Source organism: Mchenga conophoros, linkage group LG5, assembly GCF_057382185.1.
Source record: "Mchenga conophoros isolate Kocher_MC1m ecotype Shallow Benthic linkage group LG5, M_conophoros_male_GT1.1, whole genome shotgun sequence".
Lineage (NCBI taxonomy): Eukaryota > Metazoa > Chordata > Actinopteri > Cichliformes > Cichlidae > Mchenga > Mchenga conophoros.
This window is the reverse complement of record NC_140530.1, coordinates 19527304-19542804: the sequence shown is the minus strand read 5'-3', so window position 1 is coordinate 19542804 and position 15501 is coordinate 19527304. Positions and strand designations below refer to the sequence as shown.

Sequence of the window (15501 nt, the reverse complement as noted above, 5' to 3'; positions counted from 1 at the left end):
TGATTTTGTTAGCAGCGAGTCAATAAAATACTGTTACTTATTATTATTATTTTTTTATTTTTTTACTGCACAGGGTTCACAAGGCTTACCTGGTGTCAGAGGAAACCCAGTAAGTAGCCCCAGCCGTCCTGTACCAGAGAGTTGTTGGTGACCGGGTTTGAACTGCAGTGTTTCCTTTGTTTTCTGTTGTTCTAGGGTGAACCAGGAACACCAGGACCACTGGGGCCCAAGGGTGATAAAGGTGAAAGGGTGAGCTTAAAAACGTCTTAACCTTTTTTTTCCAATTCAGAAAAAAGGTGAAGTATTATTATTCCACTGTTTACTGCACTTTGTTGATATTTTAGGGTGAACCAGGTTCTGTGACATCTGGTGGTGGGGGTCTTCCAGGGAGGAAAGGAGAACCAGGCATTCCAGGAACAGATGTAAGAAAAGCACCAGATAACCAGTCAGGATGTTTCTTATGTTGACATTCACAGCATTCTTTAACTTCTTTTAAATAGCCAGTGTAATCCTAAAACCCACAGTGGGCCAAAGTGTCACCTGTAAAATCTTAGGTGTAGAAGAGAGTGTAGTTAAAATGGTTTGTATGGTCATCCATCATTCATATGTACTGACTTGAGTTTTTGTTGTGTGGCAAGGGTATACCAGGTCGGCTAGGCAGGGACGGCACCAAAGGAGAACCTGGAGTTCCAGGGACACGAGGCCAGGATGGTCGCCCAGGAATACCAGGAACACCAGGGCTTTCAGTCAAGGTTTTTCTCCTGCATTGTTTCGCTTCTACTAAGAAAAGAAATAGATTTCCATAGTTAATTCTTTTGACATCAGATTTCTAAAGTGCCCTTACTCATGTCTCATGTATGTATGAGCCCACATCCTTTCCTAGTGCAAAACACTGACCGCCAGGTTGACTTCTGTGCAGAAGTTTTGTTCTCTGCCATATCGGTGCTAAAACGTATCTTAAACTATCTACTTAGCACTTTTAATTCTTATTCTTATTTTTATTTTTATATCTATTTAAGCGTTTATGACAGTATGTTTGCACTAAGCACCGCAGCAATTTCCTAATGTTGTAAACCTGCTCAACATTTGGCAATAAAACCCTTTCTGATTCTGATTCTGATTCTGAAACTACCCAGTCAGTTTCCCTTAGCTCTGTTACAAGTACAAGGAAACAGCAGCAGTTTCAAATGCAATGAATATTTGCTCTGTTTTTATATACAAGCTTATTATATACTGGTCATTATATACTTGGGTGGGTACAGTTTTTTCACTCAGTTCTTTCCATTATTTCCATTCCTACTGGGAAAACAGCTGTTGGATATGGTTTATGAACTCTGTGGAGCATTTCTCCAACAAGAAACTGTTATTGTCAGAGTGTCACACATGGTGGTAGTATTGAGCTGCCTGCATATTTCATCAGTGGAATATCAATCATTGGCTGTATATGTAAAGAAATCCTTGGGCAGTTTTTCTTTGGTTGGAGGTTTTTATCCAGGTTTCTACTTTTCAGTTTTCCACTCCATATTTAAAAAGTCTCGGGTCTTTTTTCTTCTTTTAATGTATTAAAAATCCAGTTTTCATATTCAATAACAGAGACTGATGCTAAATGGCCTGTATTTGTATAGCGCTTTACTAGTCCCTAAGGACCCCAAAGCGCTTTACACATTCAATCATCCACACATTCACACACTGGTGATGGCAGCTACATTGTAGCCACAGCTGCCCTGGGGCGCACTGACAGAGGCGAAGCTGCCGGACACTGGCGCCACCGGGCCCTCTGACCACCACCAGTAGGCAACAGGTGAAGTGTCTTGCCCAAGGACACAACGACCGAGACTGTCCGAGCCGGGGCTTGAACTGGCAACCTTCTGATTACAAGACAAACTGCCAACTCTTGAGCCACGATCGCCCCAGAGACTGATGCTGTTTGATTTTGCGAAGTCTGAAGTCTGGACATGAATTACCCTGTCTATCATAGTGTTCACTGGTCACTGGCTGGGGATAAAGGGACAGATCGATCAGCTGTGGTGACCCACTGGGAAATAATGAAGAAAAATCTCATCCTTTATTCTCTTTCCCAGCAAAGTTTCCAATTCTTCAGTTATTTTATAAGAATGTCGCGTTATTAACAGATCATTGCATTATGTCAATCTGCTTTAGTTTTAAGGTACCGTAAATCCCGGACTACAGAGCGCACCTGATGAAAAGCCGCATGCTCTAATCCTAGAAAGAATCAATTTTGCACTTGTACAGGCCGCACCGGATTTTAAGCCGTATGCGTTTCACTTGTAATATGAGATATCTGCACAAAAATATTACACGTGAGGATTTTTAACGTTTAATTTAATCCGTAAGGTAACATAAACGTTATGGTAACATACAAAAATACATACTGCAAATGCTTTTTTTCCTCAAACAGCGGCTGTAACACGGCTACCTTTAAGTATACGTACGTATCGGTAACACACAAATTACGCTGCGTATGTTGTGTTTTTTTTACGGAACGGTGCACAAACAACATTACAACGTCTCTTAACAACCGGTAAAAATATATACGTATATATACTACTTATCAATTTTATTGGTCTACTGTTACCAGGCAAAATGTTTTTGGCCGCATGACAAAAAATATGCATTAGCCGCACATCAGTATAAGCCGCAGTGTTCACAGTGTGGGGGAAAAAGTAGCGGCTTATGACCGCAATAAAACAATACATAAAACAGCAGAGACGTCCTTTGTTTGTTTTTTGGGTTTTTTTTACAGATCAACCTGTGAGTTTGTGTGCATACACATGACGCACATCAGTCTCTTGGGAAACCTATTATAGAGTAACAATGTTCTGAGTCCTCGTTCTCCCCCCGGTTGTTTTCTCAATCTGTCTTTCTCTCTCCTCCTCCACTTTTTTCTACAGGGAGACAAGGGAAGCCCAGGAGAGAGGGTGAGTCACACCATCACCAACTTGTCCTTTCACTGCGAAGGACCACACGAGCAGAATGATTTCTCACCTTTTATTTCTTTTTGCTGACAGGGACCTCCAGGAGTAGGCAGCGGGGTGGCAGTGAAAGGCGAGAAGGGCTCCCCTGTAAGAGCTATCAATCGCAGACAGTGTGCTGACACATTATTTTGAAGGTTGGCTCTGTGTACAAGCAAGGCATATTTTGCATTTACTAATTGCTTTTTGTATTATCAGGGTATTCCAGGACTTCAGGGACCTCGGGGTCCTCCAGGACCTGCAGGACTTGAGGGCAGAAAAGGGGAGAAGGTAGTTGCCTATTGAGTCGGTTTAAGAGTGATGCAATGTGTTTATTTCACAGGCCTGTGATTATTTTTCAGGGTGACAGTGCCGAAGGACAACCTGGACCTCCAGGCAAAAATGGGGAACCTGGGGACAGGGTAGGTCAGACACATGGGTGTTTAAAAAGCATGGCTCATAGTACAGTATGATGAAGATGTATCCATTTTATGCAGTAAATATCAGAAAGAACAGACAGGATGATGAAGGCGGCTTAGATAAATAAATACATGTGAAAAAAGGGCTTCTGTGCCTTACAGTTAGAGAGTTTTGAGGAAATGCTTTCTAAATGGCCATGTTTGGGTGCTGAGAAATCCTGCTAATTAGGAAACAGTGTAATTAGAAACAGAAATAAATTCATAACCCCCTCAGTGGAGCTGATAAATTTAGGGTTGAACATTTTGTTTCTGTTTTTCAGGGGCCCCGTGGGCCTCCAGGAGAAATTGGCAGCAAGGTAAGACGATGGCAGGGAAAAAAATAAACTTTTGCCATTTTTCCAAAAGAATAATGACTTCTATCACTCTCTTTCCTGATAGGGAGACAGAGGGCAACCAGGTGAGCCTGGATCACAGGGAGATAGGGTGAGTCACATGACATGAGACTGAATCTTTCTTTGTGTCACTGTTTATTTGTCTTTCTGTTATATGGATCAAGATAACTTTTCACAGTATTTGGGGCCCCTTTTCTATAAGATTCAACATTCATTAAAAAAAAATAATCGTGATGATGTAACAGCTGGAGTCCTTTTATGCTACTCACAAAAAAAAAATCTGAATGAATGAATAAGTAACGAGGTCATAAAATGATACTGTATATCAAAGAGCCCGAGAAAAGAAACAGTCATGAATTATGATGGATGATGCCATTTTATCACTTGTCAGATGGGAAGGATTTTTAGTATCCTCTCAGCAGACACCTTAGTGATGTCACTGATGCTCAGTAGATTGGTACCACTGATGCTGTGCATCGTTTTACCCACACGTATTCGAGCACACCCCAAAAAGGTCTGTAATGTTTTCAGTTATTCAGGTATGGCAGTAAGACTCTGTTGATTGCATGTGCTGATTTAATACAGGGAAACTTTCACCGAAAGAGCATGTGTTGAATTTGAACCTTTTTATGTTTGTAGGGGGAGAGAGGACCAGCTGGTGAAACTGGAGGAAGAGTGAGTACTGGTTTAGTTTTTAGTCTTAGTTACAGGTTAGCATCTTGTGCTTTCAAAAGATTTTTTTCACTCTTTTCTGAATTAAATTGCCTCCTCAGGGAGATTCAGGGAAGCCAGGCCCTCCAGGACCAGCAGGTGTAAGAGTAAGTGACAGACTGCTATGTTATATTGGCTAATGGCATCTGTGTGCCTTTCCGTTTCATGCTTGTTGCATCATCTGCATTAGGAGTCTCACAAAATGGTGTTTCCTTTTTGTAACAGGGTTTACCAGGACCCAGTGGACCGCCAGGAGAAAAGGTGAGACTGATATAATTAAGTGCAATGATATGAGAGGCAGCGGGTCAATAGGAACGTGATTTTGCCGTTGAATGTTTCATAATCTGGTGTAATGAATTTCAAAGCAAAGATGAAAGAACAAGTGAACATGTCTGTTCCCAGGGAAATGACGGTGCACGAGGAGAGCCTGGGAGAACTGTGAGCAATCAGACATGAGAAAATCATCACATACATTCATTTCTTCATGCGTTTTTTTGGATATACACTTAATATTCATGACAGTCTATGTGTATGATGACAAGCCTTTATTGAATTATTTAAATCATGCAGGTTCAAGGTCTCCCAGGGAGGAAAGGAGAACAGGTAATGTGTAAAATCGCATCTCCTACAACTTTTCATTTTAGCGGAGCTCGCTCAGAGTTCATGGGTGTAACTTCCACCGCTTTTCACCCGCAGGGGGAGCGAGGCGTACCTGGCCCTGAGAGTTCGAAAGGAGAAAAGGGAGAACCAGGGCAGAGAGGAGAGAAAGTGAGAAAAATATGTTAATTATTGCTTTTAAATGTTCATCATTTGCCGTACCTCATAATGGTTTTTGATTTTTTTTCTTATACTGTAAGGGGTCTCCGGGCTCTGGAGGGTCAGGTGTTGCAGGACCTAAGGGAGAGCCGGGAGAGCGAGTAAGTCATCCTAACTTCTCTTTATCAGAGCTACAAAGGGCACAGATGCACTGTTTACAGCTGCCGTGATGTATTCCTGACACAAGCATCAGTTATTCATGGAGCATTCCCTTGTGCCACCTGTTGTCATTCCCAAACCTCTCAGAGCAAAAGTACATAAACATATGCTTTTCCCTCAGGGGCCCGCTGGTATTAGCGGAAGGCCAGGTGCCAAGGTGAGAGGCCTGCTGCGAATGCTTTCAGTTGTTTTTGTTTATTAGTGTCTGCTTGATTGTTTATCTGGTCCTCTTAACTGTTTGTTAGGGAGATCCAGGTGAACCGGGGGAGAGGGGAGAAAATGGACGCGCAGGATTCCCAGGAAAGCTAGGTGTTCCCGGTAAACAGGTCAGAGCGGTGTTTTGGATGAAGTTACTACCTGACCTTTACTGTGACAAGCAACAGGTTTTTTTTTCAAGAGTTTACAAATAGGATGTAGGTTTGAGTGATAATTTAAGTTTTACTCCACAGTGTAAATATATTTAGAAAGGACTGTTGACATACATTTTCTGTACTTAAAATAAGTGTAATAATCAGTTGATAATCTAAATTTATGATATATGGAAAATGTTTTCTGGTTCCACATTAATATTCTTATTATAATATCAACCATATGGTCCAGCCTCTATGGGAAACTATAGCTTCTACTGAAACTTTTATACTCTTTTTATTCTTTCACTGGTTTACCTTACACAGTGAAGTACATTATATGGATAAAAGTATTGGGCCACACCTTAACAAGTCACTTTCTATCCTGCGAGATATTCCACAATCACCTAAAATACAACACAATCAATTATTGAAATCAGAAAGATATAGGAACCACAGCAACTCAGCTACGAAAAGTTACAGAGCTTCAAACCTCCTTGCGCATTAACATCAGCACAATAACTGTGTGCCGGGACCTTCATGGTATGGGTTTTCATGGCTGAGCAGCTCCTGTAGGTGTAATGTGTAGGTGTCCATATACTGTTGCACTTTACTCCATACTTTTGTTTTAAGATATTAAGGTTGTCCATGTTGCTCTCAGTGCTGTAATCAAAAATCAACAGCAACCTTCTTCTGTTTCTTTCAACATGCGGCTCTTTCTAATGGTCGTTTTAGAGGTAAAAACAAGTACCCTTTATGTATTCATGACATGTCCAGTGCCTTTCTTTTGTGCATGTGTACTCTCTTCAGATGCTCTACTGGGTTAGTGTCGATTTTGAAATTTAATGCCACAGAGCTTCACACCCAAATAAATTATTAATCCCGTTTTTTTTAGGGGGAGAGAGGAGAGAAGGGTGATGAAGGCATTCCTGTGAGTATAACATCCGCTCTTTCACATTCTTTCTTTTTTCTTTTTACCTTTTATAATATGTTTGTTTGACTAGAATATCATCCCCATCATATATATCCACAAAGAAAGGATCCTTCTGTCATGAATATTTAGGTGTAGTTCCATCCTTTCTCTTGGCCATTTTCTTTTTTTTACTTTAATTTTTCATCAGGGTGAGTCTGGACTTCCAGGGAAGCCAGGAGAAAGAGGACTGAGGGTATGACAAATCTCTTTGAAGCATATTTTAAAGTTAAGTTTTCAATCGCAACCTTTAAATTGCCTCATTTGAAAGTTCACTTAACAGACCTTTTGATTGATGCTGCACTCAGGGTCAGACTGGTCAGCCAGGGCCACCAGGCGAGAAAGGAGACATAGGAGACCCTGGAGAGAGTGGACGAAATGTGAGACGCTCATTTATGTGTTATCATGCAGACAGCTTTTCAGTATGCTCTTGTACTATTCTGTTGAGACCTTGAGAGAAGGAGCTGTGAAAAAGGTCGGCCGCTCAGCACCTTTATTGATCTGTGTTCAATCACAGGGCAGCCCTGGACCGTCTGGACCACGAGGAGAGAAGGGAGAACAGGTATGGTGCTTATTTTCATTTTGGAAATGGGAGATGTGTCTTTATATGTACCGTTAGTGGATTCACACACTTTATTCTCTTCAACCAGGGACTTCAAGGGCCCCAAGGACCACCAGGAACAGTGGTAAAAAAACAGTGTCACAGAACACTGTTTAACAGCCTCCAGGAATCAGCTTAACACCGAATTAACTACTTATAATCCAATTTTGATAACACAGAGGAGGCAGTGCTCCATGTGACATTTGCCATGTTTGTTTGTCAACAGGCTGATATCCAGGGCCAGCTGAAAGGAGAGAGAGGAGAAAAGGTGAGCGCTTTTTCTGTGCATGTAGACACTGAGAATTTATTTATTTTTTTTTTTTTTACAAAATCAAGTATGTTCGTTTGACCTGTTAAAATATCCTAAATAAACACCAATAGCTGAAAAATGTAAGGTAACTGGGTAAAAAAAAGTATATAGCAGCAGATTACATCACTGTGATTCCCAGGGTGATGCTGGTGACCCAGGAGAGCATGGCGGCAAAGGCACGAAAGGCGAGGCGGGGACTCCTGGAGCTCCAGGCCTACGAGTGAGTGTTCCTCATTCTTGCAATTTTTAAATGCATTCATAGCATCTGATAAGTTGCCCTATATAAATCTGAATGCGCACAGATCCTGTTCTCAGTAGATTTTTGTATGCAAGAGTGATGTGACTTCTTGTTCTTTTCCTGTCGTCTATAAAGGGTCCTGAGGGACAACGGGGGCCTCCAGGGACAAGAGTGAGTGGACTTTCCTTCTCTCATTCTCTACATTACAATTATCTCTAATGCATATCTTTAACTGTCTGAATTTCATTGATTTTCAACTATATTTATGCCACGTTGATTTTTATAGGGCGACACAGGAGACAGAGGACCACCTGGAGAGAAGGTTTGGAGTCACACAATCTCATCTACTGCTCTCTTCTGACATGTGTAGTTCTGTCATTGTGCTGCAAGGAAACTTCCACTGGTTTTGTTAGTGAAACAGCAGATTTCCAGTAGGAATCTGCTGGCAGAAACATGTGTATACTGCTAACTTACAGACTGTAATAACCATGTGATTTCCTAACTCTTAACTGATGCATTACCAGGGAGAACGGGGAGCATCTGGCTTAGATGGGCGTCCTGGTCTTGATGGTAAACCAGGGGCTCCTGGGCCACCTGGCCAGAGGGTATTTCAGTTTGTCTCATTTTTTACCAAACTATAAGACTCACAGAGTCTCTGTGTAGCTGATGCACTGCATTTGTTTTTATTTGTGTTATAGGGTGATCCTGGGAAACAGGGAGATCCAGGGAGGGATGTAAGTTTTGTTTCTCTCTGTCTTTGAAGATGATTGTGTGAAAAAGGCAATCATTACAAAATAAACACATTATTTTTGGTTGTATTGTTACTTAAGTAGACGGGTATAATTGTTTGCCCCTTCAGGTTTTCATTCATTGTTCTGTTTTAATCATTTTACACTGGAAATGTATTTAATATAGTTTCAGGAAATGTACTTTTCATATTGTCTGAGATGATCACCGTGCAAATGATTATTCATGATGGAAATGTCTTCTGTAGTTTGATTTTAATGAGCATCCATCTATCCATCCGTTCTCTTCCGCTCATCCAATTTGGGGTTGTGGGGTCATTATTTTGCGACATTCTCAATTTTAGTGAGCATATGCACTTGAAGTGGGCGTCCTGCAGAGGGCACTGTGGAAACTGTAAAAAAACAGCTTTTAGATCTGTGCTGAGTTGCATAAGCCGACTGTAGGGAAAGATGTCTCCAGGCCAGTCCATTTTTCAGAGGAGACTGTTATGCAATATTGACCATAATAATGTTATTAAAAGTCCAGAACTTTGAAACTTAGGGTTTATTTAAAAGATCTAAATCCTGGCTTACAGGGCAGTTGTACAACAGCTCTGCAGCTGCTCATGCACATTAAAGTCTATCTAGCGATGACATCTCTGAATCTGAATCTTTTACACAGTGATCGTCTCAGAAAATAAACAAATCACATTTAAATCTATTTTGCACTGTTTTACAGTGTCTAGTAATTCATTGCAAAATCTACTCTTGGACTATTTGTTGTTTTTTTTTCTGCCAGGGATTACCTGGACTAGTAGGGGCGCAGGGTCCCCCAGGGCCTGTTGGACCTGCAGGCAATCCAGGGATACCTGTGAGTACCCCTCTATCCTACTCAAAAAGAGACTCCCACAAAGTTCCATCGTTCTGTCTGTCAGGCCTATACATGTTTTTACTGAACTTCCGCTTCCAAATTTCTAATTAACTTTACTTTTATTTGTCAGGGTAAAGCAGGTGAAAATGGCAAAGCTGGACCACCTGGCAAAACGGTAACTCTGACCTCCTGAATATAATATCCTCATAGTTTGATGTACTTGTATAATTGGTAATGGCCTTTTTTATACCTTTATTCTGTAAATGATATTTACTGATCAAAAGCAGTATGGACATTTATTTCAGGCTCTGCCGCATAATCGTTCGCTTAAGTGAGTTTCTAAAGCAGAGGCACTGAGTGCTCCCGTGGCAGACTGGCCATTATGCACTTTGTTCCTGTTTGTTGTAATGCATTTTGTTTGGACTCACAGGGCGAGGATGGCGTGCCAGGTGAAGATGGTAGAAAGGTCTGTGTCTCTTTTATACGATTTAGTCAACATGATTTCCACAGTTTGACTCTGTAAAGGCATCTTACTTGACCCATGGCACGATGTTTGCTAACCAAGCCACGCGATTGTCATGTAAAATTGCATGTTACATGTACGTACATTAGACATTGGTTTTTATTTTTACATGATGTGCACATAAAGAGGGGATTAAAACAAGAAAACCCATAATTTAGCAGGATTCTTTTTGAAGATTGTATTTAATGTCTATTTCTAATCTACAGGGTGACAAAGGAGAAGCTGGAGCAGCTGGAAGAGATGTCAGTTTTCACAAACCTCTTTCATATGATTACTTATCAAAAATGTGTTTTTTGTCAGTTTGTTTTTTATATATCTTATCGAGATGCCTTATATCGCCCTGCCTTACTGTTATGACTTTATTGCATATCAGCTTTCCATCCTTTTTTTCTCCTGATCACTTCCCCCTTCAGCTGTATATTTGTCAGCCATAGTTGTTCTAAAATTGACATCAGCCTCTCACTGCTGAATCAATGGGCTCCTCTGAAGAAGCTATATAAATTCACCTCTAATGATCTAGCTTAGCCTTTAAGTGGAGCGACTTCTGAGTGGAATCCAGAGGGGTGCCAAATGTCAGAGTGCCGGTTTCATGTGCAAATTCATATTAATTATCTCTAGAACATCAGTGGAGGGGTGGCAGCGGCCACCTGCTTTGATTTTATAGTTCAGCCTTTACTATAGTGAAAGAGGAAGAAAGTGTGTGGGGTGAATTTCAGTTGTGAACAGCATGTGTTTTTCAGGGCCGTGACGGGGAGACAGGAGACCGTGGTCCTTCTGGGCCTTTAGGCTCCCCTGGTCCCCCAGGAGCACCTGGATTACCTGGCAGCATTGGTCCTCCTGGTCAGGTGCGAGTGAAGCCAACATGTGAAAAATAGCAAAGTTAATTTGGCGTTTTGAATGAAACGGGATGTTCCCCTTTCTCAGGTTGTGTATGTGAAAGGAGCTGACGCGACACCAATCCCAGGTCCACAGGGGCCCCCAGGAACACCTGTGAGTGTGCATCACCATTCTTATTGCCGCTGTTGGTGCTGCTGAAACTAAATTGAGCATCTTTTAGTTAGATTCTTTTAGCTTATTTAATGGAGAAATATATATTTTTAAAGAAAATAAGTGGCAGTCAAATAATTATTACTGTCCACTATATTCTATGTATGTTGCTCTTGTTATCCCCAAACCATGAGCCACCAACATTCACAACTAGCAGTTATGTGTGTCATATCTACACAAGTTGCTGTTTGTTAGCTGCCAGGGTGTCTTCATTTTTGTGTCCCCGTTTTCCTTTCAGGGTGTCCCAGGAATCCCTGGAGCTGCAGGAACCAGAGTAAGTTGTAGTTTCGAGATGTTTTTTCTTTTTTTTCTGGGCTTTTTTGTATTAACTGGTGTCCTGCTTCTGTAGCTGAAACAGGAAGTGAATGGAAATGTGATTCTATGTAACAGCAGCTACAGGTCAAGTCTTTCACCTTCTATTCTTATGAGAACTCATTACACCTCAAGACTCTTTAGTTGGCATATGACATTCACAGTCCTCTTTGAACAATTAACTTACCTTTTAGTTAGCAAGTATAAACTGGAGTACTTTGAACTAACATGTTATTAAAGCTGAATAATAATAACTCTCACACACACACACACACACACACACACACACACACACACACACACACACACACACTCTAACACCAAAGTTACATTACTAAAGAAATAAGCCCTGCTTTTTTTCCATTTCTGGAGTACTTTTTCTTGCACAAAAGAAAGATTGCAAAGATCTAAGAATCATTTTACTGTGATGCCGTTATTATTGTGTGCAGTTTATTGTGATGGTATTGCAGTGCGATTCCCCCCTCACCCTCATTGGTATTTCTCATTTTTTCTTTTTTGTTTTCAGGGAGAGCGAGGTCTGCCTGGCCTGAAAGGTGAAACTGTAAGTGAAACATTCAGTGAAAATGTTGACGTCGAGGGTCCACTTTTTTTTTTTTTTTGACTCCTTCATATCTTGTTATGTTTAGGGAGACCCAGGAGAGGATGGAGCACCTGGCAAACCCGGGACGTCAGTGGTAAGACATCAGCACATTGTCTGTCATGTAATTGTCAGTTGTCAGTATTTTACATTTCTACATCTCGGTTTAATAATGTCTCCGTGTTTCCTGCCAGGATGTACAGAAAGCTCTGGCAGGCTTTGGTATTCAGGTAGGTGGACTCCTCAGATGACTAACTCGATTTGAACATGATTTCTTTTGGCTTTCACTTGCATGGATGGATGGAATAATGGGGAAAAAATGCAATTATCTAAACAGTCTTAAAATCAGCACTTACTCTTGCTTCTGTTATAGCTTATAGAGAAGAACATTTCCTGCAAATGTATGCAAAGTGTTATATTTCCCACTTTGTTCTTGCAAATGTCATCATACCATTGATGTCTGGCCTTGTTTCAGCAGCTCATTTAGTCCAGTAAATGTAGGCATGAGTCTTTCATTTATTATGCACATACACCTGCTTATATATTTTAGAATTATGCCTGGCAGGTTAAAGTGACACTGTTTATGAGCAGTTTTTGAGCTGCTGGGATGAATTCTAAATGACTGGTTTTATCTGGGGATTAAAACATTTTGCAGATGGGCATCTGCTGCTGAAAGTTATAAAGCTTTTCCGTTTTGGATTTCTGCTCCACACAGGTGTCTGATCTGAAGGAGGCTATGGACAGCAAGGACACACTTTCAGAGAAAGGTGAAAAGGGAGATAAGGGTGAGCCTGGACAGAGAGGACCATCTGGAGCAGATGTAAGTGTGACTAAGCATCTTCGAGGATTAAAGTGAAAAGACAAAATGATGTGAAGACTTCCAGTCAGATAGAATGAAGCATCTTGCTTGGATTTTTTCTTTAGAGTGTAATTAATCGAATGAAATTGATAGAGAAATCGTTTTTTATTCTGGTTTTGCCCTAGGGTGCTCGTGGTTTTTCTGGAGAGAGGGGCGGCAAAGGAGACGCAGGGGACCGAGGACCTGTGGGACCAGCGGGGCCTCCAGGAAGAGCCATTGTCGAACGAGGGTCAGAGGGACCTGCGGGGCCTGCTGGGGAGCCTGGCAAGCCAGGGATACCAGGTCTTCCTGGACGAGCTGGGGAACTAGGAGAGGCAGGAAGGCCAGGAGATAAGGTGGAGAGGAGAGTTGGGCAACCAAATGGGGTCTCTTTTTGTGGCATCACACTGATGACATTGTATATTTGTTTTTTAGGGGGAAAGAGGAGAGAAAGGTGACAGAGGAGATTCTGTGAGTCCTCTTATTAGGTTGATGGTTTCATTTCTTGTTTTAGTAAATTTTCTGGTTCTTGTAGTTAACTGATAGTTTGTTCTGTTTCTCAGGGTCGGGATGGATTAACAGGACCAGCTGGCCCGCCAGGTCAAAAGGTAAAATAGTTTTAGTTATTGTTGTGATAAGATATTTAGTAAATGTAGAATAAAAAAAGGATACACATATGTATGTGATTATGGTTTATAGGGAGAATCTGCTGACTCAGTCCTGGTTGGGTCTCCTGGGGCTAGAGGCCCTCCTGGAGTATCTGGGTTGAAGGGAGAACCTGGTGCTACAGGACCGTCAGGACCTAAAGGAGACCGCGTAAGATTTACGCATATTACACACATCTTGTGTCATGTCACATCGTATGTGTCTTAATATGAATAAACAATTGGAATGCGCCTTACAGGGTTTCGTGGGACCTCGAGGTGATAAAGGTGAGAGAGGAGAGCCAGGAGAAAAAGGCCGTGATGGCTCACAGGTGAGCTGCCTCTCAAATGGAGCCTTGATTAAAATATTTTGTTACTCTAATCATGAACTCAAAATGTGTTTTAAATATTCTGACTACCACCTCCTGCTTGTTAGGAAGATCAGTGATGAAAAGATGTGATCCTAACATCTGTCCACTAAATATTACACTATTGAAGGCTGCTGGTTGGCTTAGCTTAGTGCAAAGACTGTAAGCATGGGGAAACAGTTAGTCAAGCTATGTCTAAAGCTAATAAAATTTCTCTTCCGCCTCCTTAAATTCCCACTAATTAAAACATTGTTTCTTGTTTATCTTGCAAAACTGAAACGTAAAGATGACCTGTTGTGTTCATATTTGTTGATGTTCAGCTAAATTGCGTGAAAGTGTTATTCAGTCTAATATAAAACTATTATGATACTCTTATGAGATTTGTCAGCATACAGATGTGTGGCTTGCAATTGCAGGGAACACCAGGAGAGACTGGAAAACCGGGCCAGGATGGGAAACCGGTAAGTGGACTGCTCCCTGCGGGATGTGTGGCAGAGGTTTCTGAAAGTTAACTTGACTCTTACAACACTGTACTTTCAAATTGTCATAGTGAAAACGATATAGCATTGATTTTGTAAATATGTATTCTAAACATTAATTTCAGCTGACTTGGTAAGTGTGTGTATTTCCTTATATCACTGATAATCATTCACAGACATAATGAGCCTATAATCTATTGTTTTCAAAGTATGTAACAAGTAGGAACCACATCTCTACAAAGAACACATTAAAGTTTCATCTTTTTTCCCCAAAACACACTTTGGGGAAATTCTGTAAGTCATGGTTATCATCAGTCATGGTAAAACCAAGGAAAGATAAAGGAAAATATTCCTCACACTTTTTGTTTTCCTTCCCTGCGTGTCTGAGCAGGGTTCAACAGGGCCTGCTGGTCCTCGAGGCCAACCAGTGAGTAACCAGTAACACAGTCTGCTTCTTTTAGGCTTGATCTGCAGAGTTAAAGCTGCAGGCTGGCTGCAAGTTCAAAGCCAACGGAGCTGTTTCCCTCCTTGGGCCGAGGCTTGGTAGATCCTTAGGCAATAACCACGTGCAGCTGTGCGACTAACGCCTCACTCTTTAACTTTCTCTCTCTACCTGTGTGCGTCTTATCTATGTCCATTTCCTTTTGTGTGTGTTGTTCGTTTCCCCTTTTTCGTCACTGTTCTCCACCCACCTGTCCCCCCCCCCCCTCCTGTCATCCACTTTCCTTTGTCTGTCATTTCTCCAGGGCTTCCCTGGGTTCCCAGGAGTTCTAGGCAGACCGGTAGGTTCTCTGCTGATGGCTGGCATGCTTGAGCTTTTGGGGAAATAGGTGTAAAAGGTTTGGAGAATCTGTCCTTGTAGTATCAGATATAATTAGGATTCGACCAAAACTGATAAGACGCTGATGGGCAATAGCTTACAAAGCAAGCAGGGTAAAAAATAAAGCATGATTTAACACCAGGAGCACAACCTGTCATCGGGATGCACTCATTGTCATGTACCTCCCAGGCAAATTTCACCTCTTTAATCTTAATTCATTCTTATTAGAATCATGATTCTGGGAGCTGAGGTCTGGGATAAGAGTCAGACCTCGAACTGTTCCTCATGAAATGTCCAAAAGGATCTGTGTCAAACTCAAGGACTACATTTTGAAGCAAATA

At 41.4% G+C, this 15501-nt stretch overlaps 1 protein-coding gene across 2 annotated transcripts in view; it reads left to right on the top strand.

Annotated features, from left to right (window-relative positions):
* The window catches only part of col7a1 (collagen, type VII, alpha 1), a 69487-nt gene that overhangs the window by 19534 nt on the left and 34452 nt on the right, over positions 1-15501 (top strand). Inside the window, exons 33-80 of one of the 2 annotated variants that reach the window (XM_085273976.1) lie at positions 74-109; positions 196-249; positions 345-422; positions 639-752; positions 2913-2939; positions 3030-3083; positions 3192-3263; positions 3335-3394; positions 3712-3747; positions 3830-3874; positions 4423-4458; positions 4557-4601; positions 4720-4755; positions 4897-4932; positions 5065-5097; positions 5191-5262; positions 5352-5411; positions 5591-5626; positions 5715-5795; positions 6712-6747; positions 6938-6982; positions 7095-7166; positions 7304-7348; positions 7437-7472; positions 7614-7655; positions 7837-7917; positions 8071-8106; positions 8222-8257; positions 8460-8540; positions 8634-8669; positions 9460-9531; positions 9662-9706; positions 9962-9997; positions 10261-10296; positions 10795-10899; positions 10979-11044; positions 11340-11375; positions 11940-11975; positions 12061-12108; positions 12206-12241; positions 12727-12831; positions 12996-13205; positions 13285-13320; positions 13413-13457; positions 13549-13665; positions 13754-13825; positions 14278-14322; positions 14732-14767. In XM_085273976.1, coding sequence (XP_085130102.1) covers positions 74-109; positions 196-249; positions 345-422; positions 639-752; positions 2913-2939; positions 3030-3083; positions 3192-3263; positions 3335-3394; positions 3712-3747; positions 3830-3874; positions 4423-4458; positions 4557-4601; positions 4720-4755; positions 4897-4932; positions 5065-5097; positions 5191-5262; positions 5352-5411; positions 5591-5626; positions 5715-5795; positions 6712-6747; positions 6938-6982; positions 7095-7166; positions 7304-7348; positions 7437-7472; positions 7614-7655; positions 7837-7917; positions 8071-8106; positions 8222-8257; positions 8460-8540; positions 8634-8669; positions 9460-9531; positions 9662-9706; positions 9962-9997; positions 10261-10296; positions 10795-10899; positions 10979-11044; positions 11340-11375; positions 11940-11975; positions 12061-12108; positions 12206-12241; positions 12727-12831; positions 12996-13205; positions 13285-13320; positions 13413-13457; positions 13549-13665; positions 13754-13825; positions 14278-14322; positions 14732-14767 — 2739 coding nt within the window. Of the gene's footprint in view, positions 1-73; positions 110-195; positions 250-344; positions 423-638; positions 753-2912; positions 2940-3029; positions 3084-3191; positions 3264-3334; positions 3395-3711; positions 3748-3829; positions 3875-4422; positions 4459-4556; positions 4602-4719; positions 4756-4896; positions 4933-5064; positions 5098-5190; positions 5263-5351; positions 5412-5590; positions 5627-5714; positions 5796-6711; positions 6748-6937; positions 6983-7094; positions 7167-7303; positions 7349-7436; positions 7473-7613; positions 7656-7836; positions 7918-8070; positions 8107-8221; positions 8258-8459; positions 8541-8633; positions 8670-9459; positions 9532-9661; positions 9707-9961; positions 9998-10260; positions 10297-10794; positions 10900-10978; positions 11045-11339; positions 11376-11939; positions 11976-12060; positions 12109-12205; positions 12242-12726; positions 12832-12995; positions 13206-13284; positions 13321-13412; positions 13458-13548; positions 13666-13753; positions 13826-14277; positions 14323-14731; positions 14768-15086; positions 15123-15501 lie in introns of both variants that reach the window. The other variant, XM_085273974.1, reaches the window with a different exon arrangement.